Source organism: Oryctolagus cuniculus, chromosome 14 (assembly GCF_964237555.1).
Source record: "Oryctolagus cuniculus chromosome 14, mOryCun1.1, whole genome shotgun sequence".
In the NCBI taxonomy this organism is placed as follows: domain Eukaryota; kingdom Metazoa; phylum Chordata; class Mammalia; order Lagomorpha; family Leporidae; genus Oryctolagus; species Oryctolagus cuniculus.
The window spans coordinates 2698473-2721706 of record NC_091445.1 but is presented as its reverse complement, the minus strand read 5'-3'; the positions used below and the strand labels follow the sequence as shown (position 1 = coordinate 2721706).

Below are 23234 nucleotides of genomic sequence, written 5' to 3'. Positions count from 1 at the left end.
GTGGCCCTGCTGCCACGGGGCACAGTGGTGATCCAGAGGGGCCCAGGGTCCTCCTTCTCGCTTGCCTGCTCGAGCTCGAGTGTGAAGCTCTGAGGTGCGGGGACCGTGACTCCGAAGAGCTCTGGAGTCACGACACAGTTAGCTGAGGGCTTTGTTCTTCCCACAAGAGGAAGGAAGGAAGGTTAAAAACCATGTTCATTGAGAGAGGAAATTAATGTTTCCTTAAAATTCTCTTCCAGTGAAGGACGCCCGTCACCCAGAATAGAACTGCTGCACAACATCGACCCGTACTTTGTGGACTACTCCCCATGTGAGTACCCGGCCGTGTAGACTCTCCCCGTGTGAGTACCCGGCCGTGTAGACTCCCCGTGTGAGTACCCGGCCGTGTAGGCTCTCCCCGTGTGAGTACCCGGCCGTGTAGACTCTCCCCGTGTGAGTACCCGGCCGTGTAGACTCTCCCCGTGTGAGTACCCGGCCGTGTAGACTCTCCCCGTGTGAGTACTCATCCGTGTAGGCTCTCCCCGTGTGAGTACTCGTCCATGTGGACTCTCCCCATGTGAGTACCCGGCTGTGTAGACTCTCCTCGTGTGAGCACTCAGCCATGTAGACTCTCTCTGTGTGAGTACCCGGCCGTGTAGACCCTCCCTGTGTGAGTTCTGAGCCGTGTAGACTCTCCCCGTGTGAGTACTGAGCTGTGTAGACTCTCCCCATGTGAGTACTGAGCTGTGTAGACTCTCCTCGTGTGAGTACCCGGCCATGTAGACTCTCCCCATGAGAGTACCCGGCCGTGTAGACTCTCCCTGTGTGAGTACCCGGCCGTGTAGACTCTCCCCGTGTGAGTTCTGAGCCGTGTAGACTCTCCCCATGTGAGTACTGAGCTGTGTAGACTCTCCCCATGTGAGTACTCGGCCGTGTAGACTCTCCCCGTGTGAGTACCCAGCCGTGTAGACTCTCCCCGTGAGAGTACCCGGCCGTGTAGACTCTCCCTGTGTGAGTACCCGGCCGTGTAGACTCTCCCTGTGAGAGTACCCGGCCGTGTAGACTCTCCCCGTGAGAGTACCCGGCCGTGTAGACTCTCCCCGTGTGAGTACCCGGCCGTGTAGACTCTCCCCGTGTGAGTACCCGGCCGTGTAGACTCTCCCCGTGTGAGCACTCAGCACACTACCTCTGTACTGATCTCTGGTGCTCACAGCGTGGTCGTTACCTGGCGTGTCTCCAGGTTCCTTGTTCCCACCTAAGCGGCCGTGCTGGTGGACAGTTCGTTGTGACACCTGCCCCCCACACCTCACGCTGGCCTTGGTCCCACAGTGGGCCAGGTGCTGTAGGAGGAGCAGGAGGTGATGAATCACGAATGGAAATTCTGTTCCTTGCTCTGCCGCCTCTCTCTGGGTGACCCGTGAGCCTCCCTCTCCTGCGTCAGCTTTCCCGTTGGCAGAAGGGAAACCAATGGGGTCCCAGGGCTCCCTGTCACTGTGGACATCGTGTGGTGACCCTGTTCTCACCTGAGACCCCGAGCCACCTTCCAGAAAACTCATGGTCAAGGAAACCATGCTGGGCTCTAGGGTAGGGCCGTTACGTCCTCTGATGGGGCTGGCCAGGTGCTGACACGCACCTGCTGGGTGTCACAGGTGTCACTCCCCTGGCCGGTCCTGGGGTGGCTGGGCTGATTGTGTCTGGGGCCCACACTGACCTGTAAGGATTCCCTCAGGCCAAGGGCATGCTTGGGTTTCAGGTCCCAGCAGTGGTCAAAGCCCCAGAGAGGGCCCAGCGTAGGGGCCCTGATGCCCGGAGCCGAGTGAGCTTGGCCGGGGGGAAGTGCTGATAGGCTCTCTGCCCCACTCCATCCGGCGCTGTCTCTGAAAGCAAAGCCCTGGCACTCCCTGACCCACGGTGGGGGGCTCACATCCTCCCGCCACGGATCCCCTGTTGCCCCACGCTCTCTCTGCCTCCCGCTCTGTCCTCTTCTGTCTGGGCCCCACCTCACTACAGGATTTCCCTGCTCCAGGGGGCGGCCCCTCGGTTGTTCTGAACCCACCGTGGGGCTCAGGGCCCACCTCTCCAGGCAGTCGTGTCGCCTGGGCTCTGCAGTCAGGCTCCTGCCCGGCTGGACGTGCACTGTTCCCAAGCACGCGCGTCACGTTCATACCTGTGTCTGCCGCGTGCTTCTCCCCAGCTTGAACCTTTCCCTGCCTCTTTGTGGTCCCCTGGGACCCGCCCTGTGTCGCAGCAGCGTCCAGAGGCCCACGGGAGCCTGCGTGCTCACCCGGTGCCTTGTTTCACGTGTGCGTCACGTTTCCCACTCGGCGGAGCCCCGTGCCTGTGTCCTCTCTTACCCACCTCAGTTAGCACACAGTCCCGCCCTGGCAGTCCCTCGGCGGTGCCTGCGGTGGGTGGGAGAGGAGAACTGGGCCAGAGCGGCCTCATGGGCCGTGGCAGGGAGAGCCTGGGGCAGACGGGACGTATGCGTTTCCCCAGAGTGAACTTTGGCCAGCGAGAGCTGAGGGCGGTTCCAGCCATGAGGACCGCAGAGTGCTGCTGACCTGTGCATCTGTGCCGGCCGCTCGCATGGCCACCAAGCCCTGGAGAAGGCCCTGACTGAGCAGGGCCGCAGGGTGAGACACACATTGGCATGTGCAGGCGTAGCCCGCAGGTGTGGCAAGTGTCATAGGGGTAGAGTTGAATGGATCACCCGGGCTCCATCTGCTTTTTTCCCTCTCTAAATAGAATGCTCAGAACCCCGTGGGCCCGGGCCTGGAGCACGGGTCTGGGGTGTGTCGATCACCGCTGGGTCACGGGTCACGGGCCTGTCAGTCCCTGTGAGGCCGCGTCAGTGCTTCTTGAATGTTGCTCTACCCAGGTGCACCCGAGAGGTGGCAGGTTCTAGTCCCATCAGGGTCTCAGCCCCAGAGCAGGCTGGGAGGCAGGACTGGCTGTCAGTCTTCGAGCGGCTCTACACACTGTGAGGCTGGGTGTGGGTGCAGGCGTAAACCGACTTCCTCCAGGGTGACACAGACGGCCTCCTGGCCCCCGCCCTGCAGCTGGCTGACTTTGTGACCGCCAGTGCCCACGCCCCCAGTGCCGTGGCTTTGCCGTCCGCCCTCCAATGTCCCTGGTACACACTGTCCAGGGGGACGTTGGTGAGGACACGGAATGGGAGCGGGGACTGTTTGGGCCTGGCCACCTGTGCGCCGGGAGCTGTCTGCTCATGGACTCGACTTCCTGGGACGTCTAGACATGTTATCTCTGTCACAGACTCGGGGACGCTTTGTGGCCACTGCGTCTCCTGCTGCCCGCTTGTGACAGGAGCGTGGCCGGGCCTGGCTCAGACGTGGAGCCTCACTCTGGGTCGTGCCCACACACAGGCCTTGTCTGTGCCTGCGGGGTGTGGGAGTGGGGGAAGCGCAGTGCCACCCCTCCTTGCTCGTGGGCACACCGTGCTCCTGTTGCCTGCTTTGGCTTTCGCTTCAGTCTCCGGGGAGCAGACGCAGGGCAGGAGCGCGGCCTTGCTCCTCCTGGGCATGGTGGGGCCGCAGCGACTTCCTCTTCCGTGCAGGCCGTTTATGGGGAGACAATTAAATCCAGCTGGGAGAAAACATGTGCAGCTGCCACAGCCAGGCCTGGGGGTCACGCACTGTGTCCACGCTCCGGAGCTTGTGGACAGAGCCAGAAAGCGGCCGGCCCAAGTATAGACTGAGGGTGGACATCTCGCCCCAGGGTGGCCGGAGCAGCCCCCCTGCCACTGACTGCAGTGGTCCCCAAGTGGGAGCCGTGGGAAGGCTCCGCCCCCTGCCCAGAGCTCACCTGGTCAGTGTCCTCACCTGGGAGGTACACACTGAACTCGGGGACCTCTGAGGGCCTGCAGACCTCACAGGAGCAGCCGCTGCCCCGGCGCCCCTCCTGCTACCCTGCTCCTTCTGCGGCGGTGTTGCTAAAGGCGCTGCTGCAGGCGGCTGAGGGACTGGGAGTGGAAACCATGTTGCAGAGGCTGCAAGCCCTGGCCTTGGTCCAGTTATTGGGGGAGGGGGCAGATGGAAGCCCAGAGCCTGCCAGTTTAGGGGTGCCGTGTGAGTGTCTGCTCACAGGCTAACGTCGGCATTCTGTGTCTCACCCCTTTCCTGCGCCCAAGAGGACCCGAGACGGCTGCCCGCCTCCCACCTGGGAGCCACATCCTGCCTCTTGCATCCTTCATTTGTAACCAACACAGTCCTACGCAGAGGTCAGTCCTCACCCCTCCTCCGCACTGACACTGTCACCAGGACAGGTGATGGGGTCCCTGCCACCCTCATGTCTTCCCAGCCAGCCTCCGTGGGCAGATGTGTTTTTTTAATATACAAAGATTACAAATTCAAGATATGGGTAACCATCACCTTTTAAAAACTTACTTATTTTATCTTATTTGAAAGGCAGGGGAGACGGACAGAGATCTCTCACCTGCTGGTTCACTCCCCAAATGCCCACAGCAGCTGGGGCTAGACCAAGCCACGGCCGGGAGCCCAGAGCTCAGTCCAGGCCTCTCACGTGGGTGGCAGGTCCCAGGTACTTAGGTCGTCACGTGTGGCAGCCACGCCCCTCGGCCTCCCGCTTCACCGACTGTGGCTTCCCTGGGTGCAGCGCTGCTCAGTTTCCTCGCATCCCGAAAATTCTTCCCTTTACTTCTGCCTCAATGATGTCACTAAACCTTGGGCTCTCTCATCTCCTGTCTCCACTCTAAAAGCTTTAACACCTAGTACGTTCCCACTTTCTTATTTTTTTAACAACATGAGCAGTAGAGAGAAGAAAAACTTCAGACTGACTCTCGACCCATGCCCCCACAGAGGCACAGCCACACTTTGTCCAGAGAGGGAGACAGACAGACAGACAGAGATCCCTCATCTGCTGGTTCTCTCCCCAGATGCCCCTGTCAGCCAGGAATGGGCCAGGCAGGAGCCAGGAGCCAGGAGCTCCATCCGGGTCTCCCACAAAGAATGGGCAGGAGCCAGGAGCTCCATCCGGGCCTCCCACAAGGAATGGACCAAGAGCCAGGAGCTCTATCCGGGGCTCCCATGTAGGTGCAGGGACCCAAGTGCTTGAGCCATCACCCACTGCCTTCCAGGGTACATTCGCAGGGAGCTGGAATCGGAACAGAGAGGAGACTCAGACCGTGGCCATCCAGTATGGGGTGCAGGCATCTTAGCCTCAAGGCCAGGTGCCCACCCTGGGCCCTCCCGCGTGTGCCGACCGGGACTTGGAGTCACCCAGGGGTGTAGAAGAAACACTCCTCCACCTAAGCGGCCTGGTGAGGTAGCCACCGTGCGCTCGCTGCAGCTCGGGAGTGCAGATGGGGTTTCTCAGCCAGGGGATCAGCCATTTCTGGGGAGACTGTGACCGTGGCAGCCTGGCCCGGAGGTGCCTGTGGCCTCGAGTCCACAGGGAGGTGCGCAGCGGGCAGTGAGGCCCGGGCAAGGCCCTGGCCGGGGCCCACAGGGTTCCAGTGGGTTCCACGGGTGCACGGGGTGAGGTTGTGCCGCCAGGAGGCTCCTCTGGGTCTGCCCTCACCTCCTCCCTCCACACCACTGCTGCTGCCCTAAAACCAAGCCCCTCATCTGCGGCATGGAGAAAGAACTGGACTTCCATGCTCCAGTGCTGGGCCCGGGATGCCCGAGTCGGGTGGCAGCAGGCCTCCGTGAGTGAGGGCACCTGTCACTGTGTCCCCACGTGGAGGAGGGGGTCTGGACACACTCACTGCCTCTGAGAAGGGCACACGTCCCGCCCTCAGGTGGAGCCCTCAGAGCCCAGTCACCGCTCCCCCCACCTGTCTCTGTGCTCCCCTGGGGTGAGGACACAATTCCAGCCCTGGCAGCTCCAGGCTCCCAGCGGCTGTGCAGCCCCCAGCGCTGCCTGGTCCCGCGGGGGCGCCCCCTTCGGCTGGGCTTCCTGCACGGCTGCTGTCTTCCAGGCACAGGGCTGGCCCCAGCCATGGCTCGTAGGAAGCTGTGCCCTGGGGTTGAGTGGATGACTTAGAGCAGTGAGGCAGAGCTAGAGGACGGCGGGAGGCGTCTGCCCCCGAGGTCCAGAGCCCACTGTGTTTCATCCCCGTGCCGGTCTCTCCCACGCATGCACTCACACCATCACTGCGGAAGGCACGTGTGTTGCACGTTTTCTGCTTGGGAACAGTGGGTGTCCTTCCAGCTTCCCGCCTGGGGCACAGGTGACCTGGCAGTGCAGGAAAAGTGCCTCCTGGAGACCAAGGCCCCAGGGCGGCCGCTCTGAGCAGCCGTGGGCCCCCAGGTCGCCCCCGCAGCCTCCCCCAGGGAGATCCCTCAGCCTTCCTGGGGCCCACGGTTCTTTGTCTTTTCCCAAGTGGAAGCCCTGTCTCTTCACTCGTTTCCGTGTGGAAACACAGCAGGCGTTCACATGTCTCACGGCGACGTGTCACATGCAGCCCGCTTCTGCTCACTCGGACGCGTCTGGAACTTCCCCAGTTGCTCATCAGCGTCTGGCCTGAGGCGGGGAAAGTCAGATAACCCCGGAGATCTGGAAATGCCGCTGGAAGAAAGCGTGGGGGTGAGGAGGGTGAGCCAATGCCCTCCTCCGGCTTTTTGACGGGCTGCCAGGCACGGTTGCTCAGGTTGCTTGCTGCACAAGAACCCAGGCAAGACACACCGGCTGGCATGGCACGGGTGCTCGTCCTGACGTGAACCAGGCACGTCGTACGCACGCGGGGCTGCCTGAGCTCTCTCCCTCCGAGCCTGGGCGTCCCGGGGAGGTGGGCGACACAGAGCAGGCACGCCACGGGCAGGACTCTGGGGAAGGTGGCCAGCAGCGGGTCGTTTTGAGGGGGATGGTTTACCCTGTCCCATCCCAGGACTAGAATACAGGTGTTCTCACGAGAGTAACAGCTCCACACACGACTGATTCACTTATAGACAGACGACTGACCCTGACTCCTGTCCTTGTGCATATTGTTGGTGGGTTGGTTGGTTTTTGTTGTTGGTTTGAAGAGTTCTATTTTTTATTTTTTAATTAAAAAACCTTTAGCAGACGTTAAAACTTGTGCCGTTTATGGATGCCGTGTGGCGTTCTGTTGTAAGTATTCTCCATGCCGTGTCCAGTCTGGGGGAGTCTAGTCCTTCCAGGCGTGAACATTCCTTTCTAATGAAAGCACCCACAGTCCCATCTTCTGGGTGTCCTACACCCAGAAGTCGTATGTGAACATGGTCTCCAGCCAGCCTCCTGTGCAAGGGGACCCAGCACCTGGGACTCCTGCCCAGCCGTATTCCAGTACCGGTCAGTGGACCTCCCCTCCCCTTCTCTCCCCAGCCTCTGGACACCAGGGCCTAGTTCTGGGGAAAATGTCGTTGAGATTTTGATGGGGATTGCATTGAATCTGGAAATCACTTTGGCTCGTCTGCACATTTTAACAGTATTGGTTCTTACAATCCATGAACATTGTAGACATCTTTCACCTATGTAGTAAAATTCATTCTCAGGGTTTTTTTTTCTTCTCTTAGCTGTTGGAAATAGAATTGCCATCTTAATGTCTCTTGTCGGATGAATTATTATCACTGTATAACAGTGCCACTGATTTTTCTGTGTGAACTTTGTATCCTGCAACCTTGCTGAATTTATTAGTTGGAACATTTGGTGTTTTCTATATAGAAAGTCCTGTCATCTGGAAGGAGTGACAGTTAGACTCCCTTTTTTCCGTTTGGATGCCATTTCTCTCTTCCTCCTGCCCAGCTGCTCTGTGAGGACCTCCAGTGGTAAAAGGGGACTCCCCGTCTTGTTGTTCCTCTCAAAGCAGAGGCCTTCGGCTTTTCCCCACTCAGCCCGATGCTAGCAGCCGGCTTGTTGCTTGGTGCCTTTATGTGTGGAGGTACACTCCTTCTGACCTGACTCGGACAGAGCTTTAATCACGACGGGATGCTGAATTGTATGAAGCCTCTTTTCTGCATCTACTCGGATTATCCCAGGACGTGGGTCCTTCGTTGTGTAGAGGAGATGTGCCACGTCCATTGCTCTCGTGTGTGTTGACTGTCCTCACATCCCTGGGATGGATCCCGCTTGGTCACGATGGGCACGTTTCTGTCGTGTGCTGCTGGGTTTGGTTTTGGTCGTCTGCGTTCACCAGGGATGCCAGCCCGAGCTTCCTTTTGTGTGGTGTCCTTGCCTGGTTTTGGTGTCCAGGTAAATGCTGGCCACAGAGAAGGAATTCGGAGGAATCTCCTCTTGTCGTTTTTGAAATGATTTAAGCAGAATTGGTGTTAATCAGTTCTTCTTTAAAACTTCAGCAGAGTCTAACCTAAGCCGTGGCACGTGTACGTGTAAGAAGAGAGTAATCACAGTACTGCGTGATTGGTTGTTTCTGCCTGATTGTTTAAGTGCCTGTACTGTTGAAAACCTGCACAGGCTGCAGACGGCCTCTGGCTGTTCCGTTCCAATGCCAGAGCCCGTCCGCCTGAGCCCTCTCTTCTGTGGGTCTCTTCCGTCAGAAGCAGCCCACAGCCCCTCCAGCCCCACTGCAGGCCAGCGGAGCACGCACGGGGAGTGAGTGGTCACGGAATCGCACGGGGAGGTGTTCCCTCAAGCCTTTGCAACGTGGAGACTCTGTTTACCCATGCAGCCTGTGTTTGGGGCTCACTCATTTTAAATGGATCGTAATCCAAGTATTTTTGTTGGAGAGTAGTTGATACTTGGGCCTTATAATTCTCTTTTCTCACTCAACTAATTTAAATATAGGAATGCAGCCTCAGCAAATGTTTTATGCTTAGCCAGAGACCTCACTGACGCTCGCCGTCAGCACTAAATGAGGAGACTGGAGACTGTCGCGGCGCCGCGTGACTGCTCAGAATTAAGTCGCGGCTGCCTGTTTTCTTTCTGTTCTGATTGTTTAAAGAACAGTGTGATAGTTCAGTACATGTGTACAAAGCAGCCTTGTCACAACAGCGTGACTAGGACAGGCGTCGGGTCACGCCCACGTCCCACATCAGCGTGGCGGTTCAGCTACCAGTCCCTCTGCTTCTGATCCGGCCTCCTGATGATACATCCCGGCCGGCTGGGTGATGGCTCAAGTGCCTGCGTCCCTGCCGGCCACATGAGAGGCTTGGATGGAGTCTGGGCTCCTGGCTTCAGTCTGTCTCTCTCTTCCTCTCACTCTGCCTTTCAAATGGATGAAAATAAGTAGAGTAAACATTATTTAAAAACACAGTAATAGGGGCAGGGCCAAGGCGTAGCTGGTAAAGCCAATACGTGAGGTGCCAGCATCCTCTATGTCTCTTTTTTTCTTTCTTTTCTTTTTTTTAAAATTAATTTGAAAGGTAGAGTTATAGACAGTGAGAGAGAGAGAGAGACAGAGAGAAAGGTCTTCTTTCTGTTGGTTCACTCCCCAAATGGCTGCCATGGCCGGCGCACCACGCTGATCCGAAGGCAGGAGCCAGGTACTTCTCCTGGTCTCCCATGGGATGCAGGGCCCAAGCACTTGGGCCATCCTCCACTGCACTCCCGGGCCACAGCAGAGAGCTGGCCTAGAAGAGGGGCAACCGGGACAGAATCTGGCTCCCCGACAGGGACTAGAACCCGGTGTGCCGGCACCACAGGTGGAGGATTAACCAAGTGAGCCAAGGCGCCGGCCCCTCTTGACGTCTCTTTCAACAAGATCATTATTGGTGTACAAAATGCTAGTCTTCCGTGTGTTGGCCTTGTAACCTGTGGATTTACCTAATCAGTCTATCAGTTCTAGCAGCTTTTTGGTGGAGGTTGAGGGTGTTCCACGGGCAGCATCCTGTCATCTGCAAACGTGGGCATTCTTGCTGCCTCCTTCCCAGCGTCAGTGCCTTTGTTTCCTTCTCTTCCCTGATTGTTCTTGCTAAGACTTCCAATACTACACTGAACAAGAGTGAGGAGAGTGGCCATCCTCATCTTCTTCCAGACCGATACGATCAGTAGGCTGTAGGCTGTAGGCTTGTCGTATCTAGCCTTACAATTTTGAAGTGTGCTTCTACTGTGCCAGATTTGTTGAATTTTTATCATGAAGGCATGGTGAAGCTTCTCAAATACTTCTGCTGAGATGATCATATGGGTTTTGTTCTTGATTCTGTTGACATGATTTATGACATTTGTTGATTTGTGAGTGTTGAACCCTGCTCGCATCTCTGGGGTAAATCCAGCCTCGTTGTGAAGTTTGATCTTTTCGATGTGTGTTGGATTTGATTTGCTAATATTTTACTGGGAGTCCTTGCTTATCAAGGATGTCGGCCTGCAGCTCTTCTTTCTGTGTTGTGATTGTCGTTTGGTGTCCGCGATCCTGGCCTCATGAAAAGAGCTGGGCAGAGTTCGTCCTCCTCATTATTCTGGAATCGTCTGAAAAGTGTTGGAGTTAGTTCCTCTTCAGATGTTTTGTGGAACTCAGCTGTAAGGCCATCAGTGGGGTCCTGGACTTTTCTCTCAAGGGAGGTTTTTCGTTAGGGCCTCAATCTCACTATTATTACAGGGCTGCTCAGATCTTCTTGATCTAACCTTGCTAAGGTGTGTGTTCAGGGAATAAATCCATCTCTCTAGTTCTCCACTTGTTAGTGCATAGTTGCTCACCTGGTTTCTTATGATCCTTTCTATTTGTGATATCAGCTGTCATTTCTCATTTTTATCTCTAATAGAGTTTTTTTCATTAATCTGGCTAAAAGTTTATCCATTTTGTTTATCTTTTCAAAAATAAGTTTTTCATTTTGTTGATTTTTATATCTTTTAGTCACAATTTCAACTTTTATTTCTGCTCTGATCTTTATTATTTCTTGCCTCCTGCTAGTTTTGGGTTTGTTTTGTTCCTGCTTTTCTAAGTCTTTGAGATGCCCTACTAGGGAGTTCATTTGATGGCTTTCTGTTTTTTAAAAGTGTGCATTTATTTTTTAAAAAAAGATTTATTTATTTGAAAGGCAGCATTATAGAGAGGCAGAGGCAGAGGCAGAGAGAGAGAGAGAGAGAGAGAGGTCTTCCATCCACTGGTTCACTCCCCGGATGGACGCAATGGCCAGAGCTGCACCGATCCGAAGCCAGGAGCCAGGAGCTTTTTCCAGGTTTCCCAGGTGGGTGCAGGGGTCCAAGCACTTAGGTCATCTTCTACTGCTTTCCCAGGCCACAGCAGAGAGCTGGATGAGAAGAAGAGCATCCACGACCCAAACCAGCGCCCACGTGGGATGCCAGCAGTGGCTTTGCCAGCTGTGTGCAGAGCTGGCCCCCAGAGTGTGCATTTATTGATATAAATTTCTCTCTTCATGCTGCTTTTGCTGTGTCCCACAGGTTTTGATAAGTTGTATTTTCATTTGTTTCAAGAAACTTTTAGATTTCCCTTTTAATTTCTTTGATCCGTCATTCAGGAGTAGGCAGTTCAAGTTCCATGTATTTGTCAATTTTCTTTTATTCTTCTTGTTTGATGACTTCTAGTTTTATTACTTTGCAGTCTGAGGAGATACATGGATAATGAGTTCATTTTTTAAAATGTGCTGATACTTGATTTGTGGCCTACTATATGTTCTGTCCTAGAACATGTTCCCTGTGCTGGTGAGAGGAATGTGGGTTCCGAAGCTGTTGGCTGAAATGTCCCGTAAATGTCGGTCAGGTCCGTTGGCTGTCTCTAACAGGATTCAGCTCTGATGTGCCACTGTTGACATTCTGGCCACTGATGACAATGGGGTGTTGAAGTCCCCACTATCGTTGTGGCGACGTCCGTCTCTCCCTTTAGGTCTAATAATAATTGCTCTCTATATTTGGGTGGTTTGGGGTTGAATACATGTATATTTTTGTTATATCTTCTTCCTGAATTAATCCTCTTGTCAACACATAACATCCTCCTGTGCCTCTTTTTACAGTTTGTGACTTAAAGTGTGTTTTACCTATTATGGGTGTGGTTGCTCCTGATCATTTCTGGTCTCTGTCTACATGGTAAATCTTTTTCCAACCTTCTGCTTTCAGTCTGAGCACCTGAACCTGAAAAGTGAGTTTCCTCTAGGCAGCTTATCACTGGATCTTTATCCTTGCAGCCACCTATTTCTTCTGACGGGGAACTTAATCCATTTATACTGAATATTAATGTTGATAGATAAGAACTCACTCCTATCAGTTGGTTGCGTGCCTACTGATTATTCTATGTATCCGTTGTTTCTTTCCACCTCTCTTACTATCTATCTTTGTGTTTAGGCAGCTTGCTGGCATGATGAGCTTGGATTCTCTTCCTCTGCTGTGTGTCTCGGCGCTCTGTGCTGCCGCGTGTTTATTCTAACGTAGGACTCTCTTCAGGGTCTCCTGTCGGGCTGTCCTGCTCGGATGCGTCCTCTCAGCTCGTGGCTGCATGGGAAACACTTCATTTCTCCTTCTCGTCCGCAGGGCAGCTTCATTGGGTATAATATTATGGGCTGGAAGTTCTCTCGTCCTGCAGCCTGCTGGTGAGGCTGCCACCACTCTAATGGGTTTTCCTTTATGGGTGACGACATTTTTCTCTCACTTTCCTTAGGATTCTCTCCTTGTCCTTAACTTGGGGCAATTTGACTAAAATACGTCTTGGACGAGGGTTTTGTTTTGTTTTGTTTTTATTGAATCTGGCTTGGGTCCTTTGAGCTTCTTGTATCTGGACATCCATGTCTCTCCAGACCTGTGAATTGTCCCACTATTTTTCACTCAGTGGGTTCTCAATGCCTTTTTCTTCTTCCTCTCCTTCAGGGGGCACTAAAATAGGACTATCGTTTGCTTCATGGTACCCGTATGTCTTGTAGGCTTTCTTCATTCTTTTTTTTTTTTTAAAGATTTATTTATTTATTTGAAACTCAGAGTTACACAGAGAGAGGAGAGGCAGAGAGAGAGGTCTTCCATCTGATGGTTCACTCCCCAGATGGCCGCTACAATGATCCGAAGCCAGGAGCCAGGAGCTTCTTCCAGGTCTTCCATGTGGGTGCAGGGGCCCAAGCACTTGGGCCATCTTCTACTGCTTTCCCAGGCCACAGCAGAGACCTGGATTGGAAGAGGAGCAGCTGGGACTAGAACTGGCGCCCATATGCCGGCACTTCATGCCAGGATGTTAACCTGCTGCGCCACAGAGCCGGCCCCTCTTCATTCTTTTTAATACTTTTCTCTTTATTTTTTGTCTGGGTTATTTTAAATGTCTTATCTTCAAGATCTGAAATTCTTCTGCTTTTTCTGTTCTGTCATTGAAGCTCTCAGCTGTATTTTTGCTTTCATTGAAGTTTCCAGCTCCAGAATCTCTGGTTTGTTCTTTTAAAAAAAAATGTTTGTTTGTTTATTAAAAGTCAGAGTTACAGAGTGAGGAGATACAGAGAGAGAAAGAGATCTTCCATCCAGTGGTTCACTCCCCGGATGTACTCAGAGGCCGTGGCTGAACTAGGCTGAAGCTAGGAGCCAGGAGGTTCATCTAGGTCTCCTACTTGGTAGCAGGGGCCCAGACACTTGGGCCATCTTCTGCTGCATTCCCAGGTTGGCGGGGAGCTGGATCAGAAGTGGAGCAGCCAGGACAGGAACTTGCATCCATATAGGATGCCAGCTGTGTGGGCACCAGCTTTATCTGCTGCACCACCGTACTAGCTCCTCTGCTTGGTTCTTTTTTTTTTTTAAGATTTATTTATTTACTTTAAAGAGTTACAGACAGAGAGAAGGTAAAGCAGAGACAGAGAGAGAGAGAGAGAGTCTTCTATCCGCTGTTTCACTCCCCAGTTGACCACAACAGCCGGAGCTGCGCCGATCTGAAGCTAGGAGCCAGGAGCTTTTTCCAGGTCTCCCACGTGGGTGCGGAGGCCCAAGAGCTTGGGCCATCTCCTACTGCTTTCCCAGGCCACAGCAGAGAGCTGGATTAGAAGTTAGCAGCCGGGACTCGAACCGGTTCCCATATGAGATGCCGGCACTGCAGGTGGCAGCTTTACCTGCTATGCCACAGCGCCCAACCCTTGGTTGGTTCTTTTTAATTATTTCTATCTCTTTGTTGAAATTCTCATTCATATCATGCATTGTTTTCCTCATTTCTTTAAATTATCTATCTGCATTCTCTTGCATTTCATGGAGTTTCCTTGAGGTTATTATTTCTAATTACTTTTGTGGCTTTTCATAGATTGACTTCAAAGCAGGATCTTTCTTGGAATTGTTGTGTGTGTGGTTTTTGTTTTGCTTGTTTTTCCAGTGGCACCCTGCCTCCTTGCTGCTTTCTTTCTAATATCCCTGCACTGACATCTGCACATCTGGCGTAACAGTTCCTCCTTTTCATGGAGTACCTTTTGTTGGAAAAGACTGGTTTTGCTGGAATGGGAGGCTTCACTTGGGTGGTTGCTTCTGCTTTGGTTTAGGTGAACCCTAACCTCAACCTCTACAGCCCTAGCCGGCATCAGCGCTGTCTGTCAGCGCCACAGTTGTCTCGTGTGCGGCAAAGTCCATGGAGGTAGCAGGCTGACTTTGACTTCCAAAGGCGTGTTCCTTCAGTCCCGGAGTTGAGTATCACTCATGCTAGGGTTTGTGGCAGCTGTAGCCATAATCCTTGTTCTGTGGGACACAGGGGGCTGTCCCCTTGTGCCACAAGGCAAGCCTGAGTGGTGCTGGGGCTTACGTCACTAACAGCTGTGACCCTGCATCTGTGATGTGATTGGGACCTTCCCCAGGTACTGCTGGGTGGGAAGGGTGATGCTGGGGCATGTAGCTCCAAAAACTGCGTTCCAGTACTGGGTGACTCGAAGGAGACCTTATCCCAATCCCACAGGGTGAATATGCGTTAGGCTGGGGTTGTCCCAGGCAACTGTGGGCCTGACGCAGTGGAACATGGGTAGGGTAGGTGGTGTAGTGTGGGTCCTGGTGGCTTTGAGGACTGTAGTACTAATAGTCACAGTCCCAGAGCTACAGGGCCGGGAGAGTACCTTGCCCAGGCCCCACAGGTTGTCCCAGGTTGTACTGGGGATTGTGCAGTAGCCTGTGCAAGCCTGGATCAGGGGGATTCAGATAGGCCACTCCCCAAGCCCCGTGGGTGAGCACAGGTATCCGTGGGGCTTACAGAAGGAACACAGACCCAGAGCTTCAGGACTTGGAGGGCCCCTCCCCCGGATCCCACAGGGTGGCTCCAGGTTGTACCAGGGAGTGTTTTCCAGCAGGGCAGGCCTGGAGAAGACTGTGGATAGGGCCTTCCCTGGGAAGCACGGGTGTCCCTGGCACATAGAGAAACAACCTCACAGCCCAGTTCTGCAGGGTGTGGTGCGGTCCTCGCCCAGGTCACACAGGCAGAGCCCCAGGTGCGCCAGGGTTACAGACTGGCAGCTTCCAGCCCAAAGCAGGGGAGTGCAGACGGAGCCCTCCAGCTCCCCCAGGCGAGTGTGCTACTCCAGGGATTCTAGCACCAACAGCCGCAGTCCCGGAGCTGCAGGACGCAGCAGGGACTGCCCCAGTTCCTGTGGGGCAGGCAAGGGGGACACTGGGGCCTGTGCCCGCCTACCCAGCATCCTGTGCTCAGAGATGCAGATGGGGACTTCCTCGGGTCTGGTCCTCTGGAGTTGTGTGCTGGCTGCTGCTGGCTTGAGCCCCAAGAAGCAGAGAGGAACATTCTGGGTCACGCAGAGCAGGCAAGTGTGGCTCCAGGCTGTTTCCAGCGAGCCCAGAGCTGCCGGATCCTGAGAAACCTGCCCACTGCCCTGGAAAGTGCCAACTCCGGCTCTGGGGGCTCCCGCCTACCCCAGCTCTGGCTCTGGGGGCTCCCGCCTACCCCAGCTCTGGCTCTGAGCACTCCCTCTAGCAACGGGCTGCCTGCTGTCCCCTGAGGCAGAATGGCGTTTAGCATTGACTGTGCTGCAGCAGCTCAGGGCTGGGGCTCCGCCCCAGTCTGTGAGGACTGCAGGAGTGCCCTGTAGCTGGGGCTCTTGGAGCTCTCTGCTTCCCTGGTCCCGGCCAGGTGGTGTCCCTGGCAGGGCTGGGGTAGGCGCTGTGCTGTGCTCACTCCTCTCTCTGCCGGCGTTTGGAGTCTGTGCCGTAGAGAGTTCCCGCTGCTGCTTGACGTACATTTTCCTGGAATCCGTCTCCTGGGCACATGTTCCTCCCTGTGCCTCTCTGTCCTCCCCAGGGCAGAGGCCAGGGCAGCCTGTGTGTCCAGCCCGGGAATCCGAGCGTGCTGGGTGTTTGCCCGAGTGCTGAATGGCTCCAGGTAGGGCCTGCATCTGAACTCAAATCCCTCTAACAGCAGCAGTAGAGAAACCATTAGTGAACACATGTTCAGTTATTCTCCGCACACCCAAATCCGCCGTCATGTTCCTCGCGTGTGCCCAGTGCATCTGCAGCCCTCGCTCCCCGGCGGATGTGCGTGACTGTTTCTGTGATGCCACTCTGCACACACTCAGGGCTCTCTTAATCATGTGAGGAAACGTCACAGAGTTCACGGCAAAAAGGAATGAAAAGAGACGCTTCTTTTTGGCGCATTGTGTTTTAGAAATCTGTGTTTAGTTTTTTCATCTGTGCATTGCGTGAGCTGTGTGAGGAGTCCTCATATTCACAATCATTTCTGCCAAGTTGCCTGCAACTGTTGCATCGGCATTTCCAGTCTCTCTCCCACACACAGTTGTCGCTCTGTCTCTCTGGGGTCAGATCCAGGGCCCCCACGGACACCAGGGCCCTCAGAGGCTCCAGGCCCTGGAATACAAGGCACAGTATTTGCATAAAACCTGCACACATCCTCCCTTTGTTGAATCCTCTCTCGGTTATTGTCCCTAATGCATTCTCCACACTCTGCGAATATACTTACACTGTGCAGGGAATGACCAGAAAGAAACATCTGTATGTATTCAGTACAGATGCAATTTATTTTGCAAACATTTTCCATCCAAGGTTGGGCGACTCTGCGCGAACCAGTCTATGGGATACATTTAAAAGAGTGGTCAGACATCTCCCTGAACAACCGTGCGGCCTGGTTTCGGAGGGCTGCTAGCGGCACGTGTGTCCCCCTCCCTGTAACTTCTCGTAGGCCGCCGAGGTACTTCCTTCCTCCCCAGCTCAGTGCTGGGCTCTGGCTTCTGTTTGCTGTGCACTTCCCGGACCTCGTGGGAAGCTGAGCTCAGGACGCCCTGACCTGTGCCTCCAGGTGCTGGCCCTGGTGCACGTCCCTGTGTCAGTCGGGGTGCTTGTGGGCCCGCTGTGTGCTCTCTCGTGCAGGTGAGCCTGGGGCACTCTGCCCACTTGGAAGCACCCGTGAAGGCACGGCGCTTCTGATCGCTTGGACGGCCTGGTGGCTGTGGATTCACATCTGCAGCACTCGGCCAAGAGTTCCGAATAGTTAAGCTCTGATGTGAGTTAGTTTAGTTGGCAGATCTCCTTCCAGCTTAAAACTGTGTGGGCTGAGACGTGAGCACACACAGCTCTTGGCCTGCGCTCTCGATGCTCCAGGTACACGGTTTCTGCTTCTAAGCCGAGTTTGCAGGACACAGCGTGGCCCAGACTCTGTCCTGATTCCCTCCCACAGCGTGCGGTCCTGAGATAACCGTGATTCTCCATGATGATCCGCCCGTGAGAGAGACTGCATCTCCCTCGCCCACATCTGTTTTGCTTTAGAGAAGGGAACTTTCTCATGCCAGAGTGGCTTTCCGTGGACGCAGGAAATCTGCTTTGTGTTGGGACCTCTGCCGCTCACAGATGCAAACGTTTAAAAAAGCAGTGAGGTTAGCGCGGTTACTTCGTCATCTGAAACGTCCCCAGTCACCACTTTTGTCCTAAAAAAAAAAAAAAAACCATAAACTTATTGTGTTATAAATCCATTGTGTGTAATCCTCAGAGCCTTGTCTCATAATTCCCTACCGGGGCTGAGTTAACTCTTTCGTGGCCTCCTGGCGCACTGCAGTCTCTGGTAGTTTGCAGGGCTGGTTGGGCTGTGTCTGAGGGCGAAATTGAGATTCTTACGGAGGAAGTGCGGGAAGCGGTTCCAGTACACGCAAGGCCGACCTCGAACCATAAGGGTGCCGCTCCCCCCAGCTTCTCAGCCTTCGGTGTGTGCCCTAAGGTATTCCCGCCGGATGTCCCTGGGCACCTGCCGCTTCAGTGTCCTGGGAAAGGGGGCAGGAGGGTGCCGACCTGGAATTCCGTGCAGTGGGAGAGACACGAGCGGCACAGCAGCTCATGACATGTGGCAAGCTCGTGGTTTTGCCTGCGCGCTTGCTGCCCCTGAAAGCAGAGAGGGCGGGCGTTCAGCTGGCCAGAGAAGATGCCCACACCCACATCCGGGTGCCTGGACTCAGTGGACTCCTCCTGACTCCAGCTTCCTGCCAGTGTCCACCCTGGGAGACTGCAGAGATGACTCAAGCAGTTCAGGTCCCTGGTGCCCACGTGGGGGACCTGGATTGAGTTCCTGGCTCCTGGGCTTCAGCCCAGCCCACCCTAGGCCATTGCAGAAATTTGGGGAGTAAATCAGTAGATAGGGGCTCCTGTCTCTGCCTCTCTCTCTCTCTCTCCTTTGCCTCTCAAATCTACATTTTTAAAAAAAATTATTTGAAAGGCAGAGTTAGAGAGGCAGAGGCAAAAAGAGAGGGCTTCTATCCACTGGCCCACTCCCCAGATGGCCACAATGGCCAAAGCTGGGGTGACCTGAAGCCAGGAGCTTCCTCCAGGTCTCCCACATGGGTGCAGGGGCCCAAGGACTTAGGCCATCTTGCACTGCTTTCTCAGGCCATAGCTGGGAGCCAGATTGGAAGTGGAGCAGCTGGGACTCAAACCGGCACCCAGATGGGACGCCGACACTGTAGGCGGTAGCTTTACCTGCTACACCACAATGCCAGCCCCTTAAATCAACATTTTAAAAACTTTTTTTTAAGCAGGCAGAGTCTTCAGCTTATCATAGTCACAGCTGTGGGCATTTTTTCACTGTTTGAATTCAACCCAGTATTCGATTTTTCTATAGAAAACTTCAAGTTCTCCTCTACTGCTAATTTGCTGTACTGGGTAAAACCTCTGTGTAGGAAGAAGTTTAGCAATGTTAACAACACCACGTCGGGGAGTCAAGGCCTCGGAGAGCTTGGGAGGAATCCAAGCACACGTGTTTTCTGGCACAGCCGAGCGTGGGGCTCTGCGGCTGAGCGCTCTTGGAGCTCCCGCGGCAGACCCTGGCTGCAGATGTCCGCCTCGCCCTGAGGCCCTGCCTGATTGTCTCCTGACGTGCACGCTCCGTGAAAACTCCCCAGCCATGCAGTGCTGATCAGGGCTTGTGGTGAAGGTGCAGCTTCATTGGCGTCTGCGTTCGGCGCGGTGCAGCGGCTGCCCCAGAAAGCGAGCTCCGGCGGCAGCATGGGCAGACCTGCCCCTGCCAGACCGACAGTCAGCAGAAATGGGCTTTCTGAAGTGGGACGCGGCTTTCCGCATTCCCCAGTCGGCCTCTTTCCAAAGCAAATGAGAAACAAATCGCGGGCACCAACTTCATTTTCCACCCAGAGCAGGCAGAGATTTCGCCGTGCTGTGTGTACCTGTCCGTCACAGGTTAATTGTCTCGGAACTCTGACTCCTGGCATTAGAAACTGGGGTCACAGGGCTGTGAGGACATACTGTGAGTCACGCACGCCTCCTGCCCCGCCTCCTGTACACGGTTCTGTCTGTGTCTCTCCCACAATGAGAAGTGACTGACTGCGGGCAGCCGTGAGGTGCACAGGGTCCCTCTGCCTGCAGGGGTCCCAAGGGGGCTCCCACCCTGGGCCACCAGCCTCGGGTTGTACAGCCTGTACCCTGCACCTGTCAGCTTCCGCTAATTCATCAGTGGCCTGGAGTCGCAGGGTCGGGGAATCAGAGGCTACACAAGCAGGTCCCACGAGTCTTCCAGGCTGGGGCCCCTGCCAGGCCTGTGAGGAGAGAGAGGCAGAGCCCAGGTCTGACGGACAGCCATGCTGTAGCTGGCCGAGTGTGACCGATGCCTCGAACCACACAGCTGCAGGTGGCCCTGGTCTGGTGGGCCTCGGCCTGACGACAGCCTGGGCCTCCTGACCCTGCTGACGGTGAGAAGTGCTGCAGATGCAGGCCCTGAGCCACACCTGCAGCCCCTGTCCTCTCTCCAGCTGCTCCGTGCGCCTGGCCTTGGACGTGACACACAAGAGGCCCCCGTCATGTGGGCTGAGAGATCTGCGCCCCGGCAGGCGTTCCCCACCAGGCAGTGGTCTTCGTCCCCTCCAGGAGAGGCACTGCCTCGGGGCGTCCCCAGCGCCTGTTCCGGACGAACGTGGCCTGGGGTCCACACCGCAGAGGCCTCTCTCCCGCTCGCTGCCTCACCAGCCAGGCCAGAGCTGCCCTGCCCCAAGCGTGCCTCCTGCTCTCCTGCTCCAGCCTTGTCCTTCCCCCGTCACCACCTTGCCCTGCCAGGCCAGGTGCAGCCTGTCCTTTGGCGGTGAGAACGTTTCCTGGCCTTTTTACTCTGGGTTCTTGCCCCGTGGTGAGATAAGAATTCCAAGCAGGGTCCTAGGTGAAGTGCACAAGTGGGAGTGGGAGTAGGATGTATCCAGAGAGAGAGAGAGAGGGTCACACTCAGGCATGAATGTGGGGAGCCCCACGAGGACAGAGCCCCCAGTTTAGGGGGTCCCTTTATTGGGTAGGGGGTGGTGGCCTAATTGAATATACAAACGGGGTAGTGTCTGAGCTGGGTCCTCTGGGAAGGTTTCCACCGTGTGTCCACTTGGAGCTCAGGATGCCCATGACCATGGCGCCCTCTTCATTGTGGAGAAGGCTCAGGTGCATTGTGGGAAACTGGGTGCCGGGTTGACACAGAAGGGGTGGAGTTAGGGTGAGTGCTACGTATAGAACCTGCAGGAAGGCTTACTTCCTGTCTGACTCCTGCCCGTTCTCGCCCTTAACAGTTGGAGATCCGGTTCCACTGTGGCCCGGCTTGTCCAGGCCTTCCCAGCCGGCACCACGCTCTTTCCTGGCAGGGTTAAGCGCTCACCGCACCTCCAGCGGCGCCGTTCAGTGTCTCCTGTTGCCTCTAGAAGCTGCAGGTTCTGCCCATGCTCAGTAGGTGTGGAGCCTGTCGGGGACAGGGGCCTGGACGTGTGTGCTCCCCCACGCATCGTGTCCCAGCACACAGCCTGCGGCGTGGTTTGGTTTTCACACTGCACGTCTGCGGCTTCCTTCCCGGGCGTGGGAGCCTCTTGTGTCCACCACTTAGGGTCTAAGAGCAGGACGAGGCGAGCGGCCAGCATTCACGAGGGCACTAAAGCTCGTGGAAAACTGCAATTAGAAGGTAATTTATCTTGGTGCAACAGTATTAGAAACCCATGTGGTTTTTTTCCTGTAATACCCATGTTCTGTGAACTTTTTGAAGACTCCCACTCGAAATATACAACTTCAAAACTTGTTGCATCAAGTGGGGCGCGGGCACCTTCAGCAGCAGTGGGTCACAGGGCCTGCGTGGGGTCACAGGCCTGCGTGGGGTCCTGACACCTTTAGCAGCAGTGGGTCACAGTGCCTGCATGGGGCGCGGGCGCCTTCAGCAGCAGTGGGTCACAGTGCCTGCGTGGGGCGCGGGCGCCTTCAGCAGCAGTGGGTCACAGTACCTGCGTGGGGCGCAGGCGCCTTCAGCAGCAGTGGGTCACAGGGCCTGCGTGGGGCGCGGGCGCCTTTAGCAGCAGTGGGTCACAGTGCCTGCGTGGGGTGCTGCTGCACTTGGTCCCGGTGGAGTCACAGTGTGTGGTTGGGGTTCCAGTTTTCAGAGTTCCTGCCTTTTAGATTCAGGCACTAAGATGGCTACACAGGGAGGTGTTGGTGGCCAGGAGCATCCTTGAAGTACGACAGGTGGGCCTGGGGGTGACGTGAGAGGAAACGGTTGAGGTGGCCTCCAGTCAGCGAGCGGCTGTTGGAGCTGGGTGTTGGGTGTGCTGCTGTTCCGTCAGCTTCCGCGCGCGACATGTTTCATAATGTGAGTGGGAAAGAAGAAGGCAAGGAGGGGCCCGTTTTGTTCCCATCCCCTGGTTCTCGGAGTCACTCTGCTCTGTCTCTTGGTGGCATCACCCGGGGTCACCCTGAGGACCGTTGGTTATGGAAAAGGGTCCGGGTTCTCGCTCTGTCCCCCACTTGATCCCTTCTCAAAACGCCTTCCTGTCAGACACCCCCTCAAACACATGGAGAAAATCTTGGAACTAGGGCGTGCCTTGGCCAGGGGGGTGAGGCCAGCACAGAGGGAGAGCCGGGGAGCGGGGCTGTGCCGGCCTGTGCCGGAAAGGAGCCAGCCTTGCCCTGCTCCACGAGAGACAGCAGGGGGCGAGAAGGGTGGCTCTGACCCCTCGCCCGCGCGCCTGGGGTCCCTTCTCCCTGCAGAGGCCTCGGCTCCCCGTGCCCAGCTTTCCAGGCGGGTCTTTCCCTTGGCCCTGTCTCCACCTCCCTCTGGTTTCCGACACCCACTCGGCTTTCCCAGCCTGCACGAGTGTGCATGCACTTCTTGTGGCCTCACAGATCCTGTGAGTGGGAAGACAGGCCCAGTTGGGGCCTGGGGAGGAAGCAAGGCAGGCAGTGGCGAGTGCAGAGGACGCCTGAGGCAGGACCCTGCAGGGACTGACCCGGGCCTCCCCCCACCTGCTGTGCCAAGACAGGCAGGACGCATGGCTCCCTGGGGACCTGGATGGTGTGATGTGGCTGCAACAGCCTGCCCACAGATGGGCTGTCACTTGCCCACAGATGGGCTGTCAGTTGTGTTGTGTTTGCCGAGAGCTTAGGCAGTGGGGGGTGGGAGTGATGGCCCCCACAGTATTGGCTCTGTTTTTGCAGATGGTGATCTGTAGAGACCGTTGCTTAGGATTAGCTTTGTGATAGCCCCCACAGTCACACTGCTCCGCCCCTGTTTTGTTTCTCTCAGCCGGTGAATGTCACTTGATGGTGACAACAGAGGCCACCTGTGGCTTGGAGCCAGCCACTGCTGGCTTAGCACTTGACACACACCTGCCACTCAATCCGCACAGGCAGTGTCCGCAGGGCTGGGGCCATTCGCATCTCAGAGAAGTAAAGCAAGGGGGAGGAAGTGAAGTGATCTGTCCCCAGCACTGCGCAGTGGTGGGCTGGAGCGTCCATCCCCAGTGCACAGGGGGCGGCCAGTTGGGGCAGGAGGTGTGATCAGTGCCTCCTCCCAGGGTGAGAAGTCTGCCCAGTTCCCAGGGTGCCCTTCTTTGCAGCACAAAGGATCCCTATCATGTGCAGATAAGGATTCCACCCTGGGGAGAGCAAACAGCCAAAAAAAGGGCCTCCCCACCCCCACCCACCACCCCCACCCCTTTCATCTGTTCAGC

General features: G+C 55.6%; 1 protein-coding gene across 1 annotated transcript in view; it reads left to right on the top strand.

Annotated features, from left to right (window-relative positions):
• Positions 1-23234, top strand: part of ARSB (arylsulfatase B) — a 143153-nt gene that overhangs the window by 102792 nt on the left and 17127 nt on the right. The window contains exon 6 of the mRNA XM_070056318.1: positions 240-310. Coding sequence (XP_069912419.1) covers positions 240-310 — 71 coding nt within the window. The remainder of the gene's footprint in view (positions 1-239; positions 311-23234) is intronic.